Genomic DNA, 6,494 nt, shown 5'->3' with positions numbered 1-6,494 from the left:
TTGGAGTGAGCCAAGATCGTGCCACTGCACTCCAGCCTGGGTAACAGAGTGAGACTCCATCTCAAAAAACAAGGAAAAAAAAAAAAAGGAAAGAAGTCACACTCACCATATTGACAAAGGTTTCTGCATGAATGAATAGCCATGGAAACGTCATTCATGGTTGGTGGGAATGTAAATTGGTATAACACTTTGGAAAACAGTGTAAAACAGAGATTAGCTAGGTCATCACCTATGACCTAATGACTCCACTCCTGGGAACATTCCTCAGAAAACTCTTGCACGTGTACACTAGGGGGCATGTACAAGAACGTTCTAAGTAGGCTGGTTCATGCAAGGAAAAAAAAAAAAAAACTTTAATACACAAGTTGTTTATTTTGCTGACTTGTTGGGGATATAAAAAACATTAAGCCCACTGTTTCAGGCTTCTCTGCTCTGGCTGACATTTCACGCTCACACTGGCTGCTGGGACTGGTGATCTTTCAGTGCACCTCTGGGAGACACCAGGAAGAAGGTCATAGGGAAGCAGAGCCATGTTCACTTGCTTGCATCCGTAGGTCATTTACATCCTTTGTGCTCTTTTTTTTCCTTTTTTACTACTTTGGGAATAAATCAAAGTACAAGAATCTTGAATCAAATATTTTCTCACCCATCCCTGAACTTGGACCAGACCCTATAATCCAGCCTTTCTTACACGCTTCCTGTGTATAAAGAATTTAAAGAAGGTGGCCATTATTTTTTTACCTAATCTGTCAGGGTTTTACTCCTGCCTCTCTTCGTATTTCTGACAGAGCACTATCCCAATCTGCCTTGTAATTCAGCTATTTGAGTAAGGGTTTAGGGTCCTTTACCAAGTTATAACTTCCTTAGGAGAGAAAGATCCTACTGTCACTAAATCTTGTATCCCCAAAGGTCAGGTCTTGCTTACAGTAGGTTGAGCTGTGTGTGCCTGATACATTAAAACTCTGTATTTAGGGAGAAGTATCTTGGTGGAGTAGAATAGCCAGTGGCTGCCTCACGTGCTGACAGCCCTGAGCAGATTGTTTAATCCCTCTTGGCATCATAAATGAGAATTTCAGTACTTCTACATCCCAGAGATGCCATGAATATTAAATAAAATAACACGAGAAAATGCCTGACGCAAAAGTGCCCCTTCAGAAATGTTAATGTACTTCCTGCCCTTTCCTCGGTGTTCCTCGCCTTTCAAAGGGAGGTCAAATAAGACCGGTTTTCACACACTGGGACCTATGGGGGGGGGTGGGGTGCGGGGACGGGGAGCATCAGGAAAAATAGCTAATGCATTCTGGGCTTAATTCCTACGTGATGGGTTGATAGGTACAGCAAACCACTATGGAACACGTTTAGCTATGGGACAAACCGGCACATCCTGCGCATGTACCCCGGAACTTGAAATAATAATAATAAAGACGAGGTTTCTCTCTTTCTGTAGAAGGAAATTAGGACTGTATTAGCTGGTGTCCTGGAAGAGGCTGCTTCCTGAACGTTTCCAATCAAGGAAAGTATAGAGATGGAAAGAGGGAGTCAGGTCACGGTAGAAATCAGGATGCAATAGCAGCAGAAATGCATAGAAAAAGGAGTTTCCTTAGGCTTGGAAATCCGTAGGATAACCAGCGCTCCAGAGCTGTTAGAAATGTGTGTGGTCAAGCCCCAGCAGTCCTTTCTTCTTTATCTTTTATTAACAGGCAACTGCATTTCCCTAAGGGGTCTGTGATTTTGCAGGAATTTGGGGGAGGGTAGATAGCATCAACATCACCGTTGAACCAGCACTGCCCTGATATGCACCAGGCATTGAGCTTGGACCTGGGGATAAACCGGGGAACAAAACAGAGGCGCTTCCACAGAGGTGCGTACTAGGGGCTGCCGGAGCTCTAGCAGAGGTGAAGGAGAAAGCGCGTCCCACGCAGACCCAGGAAACCAGACAGCGTCGCCACTACCAAGTTTAAAAACTCAGACGGCCTGGTTTGCCATCTCCATTGTGTTCCCACTCCAGTCCTTCCAAAGGTGTGAATGGTGCATTATTTAAAGTCCATTCTCTTTATCCCAGAGCGAAAATGCGTGGTACTTGGGTCAGAAACTCAGGCCAGAGGGCTCGGGTCCCCCTGCAGGGTGGGGCGCGGGCAGGCAGTGGGGCGGGTGACGCGGGGTAGGCCGGGGGTGGCAGGCGGCGAGGTGACGTGCGGCGGGGACTGCGCAGCCCAGCCCACGTGTGCGCGAGATTTAAAAGTTGTCGGCGCGCCGGGCGCTCAGTTCTGTGTGTGGGCCCCGCGAGCGGCGCTCCAGGGCCGCTGGAGGCACTGCCAGGGCACCAGGTGGAGCACCAGCTCGGCGTGGCGCAGCGCAGGGTCCCTGGCAGCGAGCCTCCCGCAGCCGCCGAGATGCTGCGAACAGCGAGCTGCCCCCCAAGGTCGCCCCCCGGACAGGGGGCCACGGCGTCCACGCTCCTGCTGCTGCTGCTGCTCGCCTGCTGCGCGGGCGCCTGCAGAGGTAAGACGGCCCCGCACCCGGCCGCCGCCACACCATGCGCGCCTCTCTCTGGCTCCACTCACCACTCTCTCCCGCCCTTTCTTTCACCTTCACTTGGTTTCTGGGACTTCTCTTGGCTTCTCTGGTGCCGCGGGATTTCCCGCCTCCCAGGCACAGATCGCACCCCTAGAGCAACTAGCGACATAGGAGCAAGGGGCCCGGCCGGGGCCGAAATCCCCAGGCCCCGCGCGTTGATGCCCAGCGGAGACCCTGCGCGGGGCCGACTGCGATAGGTGGAGACTGGTAGGGCTCCCTCATCCTCGGGATTTCCAGCCCCGCTGGCCCGTGGAAACGGGTATTAAAATAGTGAACGTTAAAATGCCTTCCCTTTGATTGCAATTATTGAAGGGATTGATGGTCGAAGCAAAACAAGAGTGAGCCTGATACTTCGTCCGCTGAGGCAAGGTAAACTTGGCGAGTGCTCAGCCTGTTTGGTGAGTGAGCTCGTGTTATGTTGACATAAACCTGAGCGGTACAACGGGCCCCACGCGCTAACCGCTTAGAAGGGGGAAGGAGTGGGCTTTGTGTTTTATCGGTTTTCAGGCACTAGATCAGGAAAAGGAATAGAGAACTTCTCATCACACAAAGTTGAAGAGGCAAATGTGCAAGCCAGGCTTTCAGGCAGTGCGACAGCTACAGCAAGTGATGGCAGATGTGATTTGATAACAATAGGGACTTCCTAAGCTTGGCTTAGAGGAAAGAAATAGGAAACGCAAGGTCAGGGAAGGAGATCGGAAGCTTTGGAGACATAGCCGAGCAGAATGCAAACGTTCTGGAGAGATTTGCATGGAGAGATCATTTTCTGGGTTCTCCAAGGGTTACAGCTTACGTTTGCAGGTGGCTTATGGGCACCATTATTCATCCCCAAGTCAGGGGTCCCTCCATTGTCAACCACTGCCTGTCTTCATCCATAAATTTTCTAGCTTGGCAGGAGGTTCTCTTAGCTTCCCTCTGCTCTCCTGTCAGTGAGGTAAAAGTGGCAGACTGTTGTGTCATTGTTCAGAACGTTGGGTACTTAAAATCACAACTGCAGAGCCTGTAGTCCAGCCCTCAATTAGAGATGGGGAAATAGAGACCGCTATGCTTTTCCTAATCTATTTATTTTTACTGTTCTCCTCTCATTGTTTTGATTTTGTCCTTTCCTGAGGCATTGGGGTGTGTGTGTGTGTGTGTGTGTGTGTGTGTGTGTGTGTGAGAGAGAGAGAGAGAGAGAGAGAGAGAGAGAGAGAGAGACTCCCCTACTTGAAAAGCAAGATAATTTGGCTTTGAAATCCAGGCAGTCAGAAGCTAGCAAACCCAAACGTTCTCCACATAGCCAGTAGTGATACATTACTTTCTCCCAAGGTAAATGTTCATCTTTTAGGATTTTAAATATATTATTGGTAACTTTGGATGGTAATCTTTATCTGCCTTCTTAAGGATGCAGATAAGCATAGTTTGAAAAGTGACTTTGCTATGTAAAGAAAATGGATTTCTATGCATTTGCATGCTATATGCTTGCAGTGAATTTGGCATCAGTGAATTTTGCATGCAGAGAAATTTGCATCAGAGATAACTGCCTTGGGATGGGTTGGAGAATTTCAGACTGCTGGTGATTGAACAGTATAGAAAGCAGCAGCTGGTTCCTAAAAGAGATGAGTCTTGGTTTTTATTTCCAAAAGAGCATATCTGCTGACATACCAATCGTCTCGTAGATAACCCCAATATTTTTCAAGCAAAAGGATGAGATACTTCCTTTACTACCCAGAAGCCCCCTAGATTGCCCTTTTGCATCTTCATTCCCCTTCAGACCTGCTCTGAATACTAAAAAATGAATTGTATCTCTTTAAAAATGTGGTAGGATGGGGAGAGGGTGAATAGCCATGTGATCTGTCCGAGTCCTGAGTCCCTAAAGATGGCACCGAGGGGGACGTGACATACATAAGCAAAACCCAGAGATTATCTACCATGGTCAATCATCATGCAAGATGCAACTGGATGCCTCAAAAAACAACACAACAAATGTTGCAATGCTAGAGGAAAATAAAAGTGTCATTAAATGCAGCATCCTTGGAAAAAAAAAGATAAAGGGTCAGCCACAGATTCAGTGGATGGAAACAATTTACTATTCAGAGCACACTAGTAAAATAAAGAAGGAAAATAAACACACTAGTAAAATAAAAAAAGATAAAGGGTCATGCGAAGATAAAGGGTCAGCCACAGATTCAGTGGATGGAAACAATTTACTATTCAGAGCACACTAGTAAAATAAAGAAGGAAACTTATATAAGAGGAACACATTTTGGATATCTGCAACAAACTGTTACTTGATTTTGCCTGTGACAATAAGTTATCAAACGGTCAAGACTAAGTTAAGGAGTGTCTTTTCCTGCCCAGGCCTCTTGCTCATAGAATAATTCTTAACGTTCACTTGGCAGTAAAGATTTCTCACTTCCCAAACCCACAGTGAAGTACATACTCGCCATGAGAAAAGAAAATTGGCACTACTTTTAGAATAATCAGGTCTGTCTGTCTTATACATAATGTATTTACGGATGTACAAGTTTTTATTTTCAGCAGAGTATACTGTATAATACTGAAGATTTCACTTTGCTAAATAGTAATGAAGTATAAATATCTTGAAGTTTCTCACTGAAACTTATCAAAAACAGTACAGTTTTTATGATACAGGCACTGTCTCTGAAAACACGGAAAGTGATCTAAGTACAGTATTGCTCTTTGACAGTGTGAAGTCCATATCCAGAATGAAAATCACATTGACTCTAATTAACACATAGACAAAGGAAAGAATAACTCCCCCTTACGTTTGGGTTCAGTCATAGGATATTAGTCGTCAGTCTTTTTCTTTTCGTGAGACGGAGTCTCGCTCTGTCGCCCAGGCTGGAGTGCAGTGGCCTCATCTGGGCTCACTGCAAGCTCCGCCTCTTGGGTTCACCCCATTCTCCAGCCTCAGCCTCCCGAATAGCTGGAACTACAGGTGCCTGCCACCATGCCCGGCTAATTTTCTTGTATTTTTAGTGGAGATGGGGTTTCATCGTGTTAGCCAGGATGGTCTTGATCTCCTGACCTCATGATCCGCCCGTCTCGTCCTCCCAAAGTGTTGGGATTACAGGCGTGAACCACTGTGCCTGGCCAGGATATTAGTCGTTTTCTACAAATCATAGAATTTTAAAAAAAATTTTGTCTCTTCTTATCTTTTTTTTTTAACCATGAAACTGTGTTTACATGTTTTTAGAAGGGCCACAGAATGTCCTTTTTCTATTTTATGGAAGTGCCTGGGGCTAAGTTAGGCATAGTGGCCTTTCTAAGTGGCCCATGCGAGCTTGGGAATTGGAAGGAAGCAAACTCTCCATGGTCCTGATGAGGCGGTGTGTCTGAACACAGTGAAGTTGAGGTGGAAGCTTCCACTTTTACTGGGGGCCAGGGATGGTCAAAAGTATAAGAATAAAAAATAGCATTATTTAAACAGGAATGCTCTGTCAAACAGAATCTCATTAAGTGAGATCACCAGGTGTTTTATATGGAAATTTGAGAAGCACAGCTTTATCCCTTCCTGAAAACAATGAGCTCTGGGTAGGATCTACCAGACAACTGTGACTTTGGGATATATGTTTATGGTAGGGTGAGAAATATATATTTGAGAAGTGTGTAAGATTGTTTACCCACGTTCAATAGTTGTCCCATGAGAGGAGACTCTGTCAGGTTCTGAAATAAAGCCACTCTTTTATGGACTGCATGACCTCTCTAAGTTGTTTCTAATGCTTAGTGCCACAGAAAATGTAGTTGATTACTGTCATTATTATTGCTGTTATCAGAACTTAAATGAAATAACAGTAAAAACTTGTATGAATTCAAGGCAAGAGTTGCCTAAAACATGATAGAATTAGGAAAAAAAAATCTGTCAGGATATGCAATCAACCAGACTGATTTTCTGAGTTTTTAGTGCACCTGTC

At 45.6% G+C, this 6,494-nt stretch overlaps 1 protein-coding gene across 4 annotated transcripts in view; it reads left to right on the top strand.

Annotated features, from left to right (window-relative positions):
- The first annotated feature begins 2,266 nt into the window (after positions 1 to 2,266).
- Positions 2,267 to 6,494, top strand: part of LOC105463540 (neuromedin U) — a 35,401-nt gene continuing 31,173 nt past the window's right edge. For all 4 annotated transcript variants that reach the window (XM_024787264.2, XM_011710703.3, XM_011710704.3 and 1 more), the window contains exon 1: positions 2,267 to 2,502. In XM_024787264.2, coding sequence (XP_024643032.1) covers positions 2,394 to 2,502 — 109 coding nt within the window. In that variant the 5' untranslated portion in view covers positions 2,267 to 2,393. The remainder of the gene's footprint in view (positions 2,503 to 6,494) is intronic.

This window comes from Macaca nemestrina, chromosome 3 (genome assembly GCF_043159975.1).
Source record: "Macaca nemestrina isolate mMacNem1 chromosome 3, mMacNem.hap1, whole genome shotgun sequence".
NCBI classification, from domain to species: domain Eukaryota; kingdom Metazoa; phylum Chordata; class Mammalia; order Primates; family Cercopithecidae; genus Macaca; species Macaca nemestrina.
This window is presented reverse-complemented; position numbering and strand designations above follow the sequence as displayed.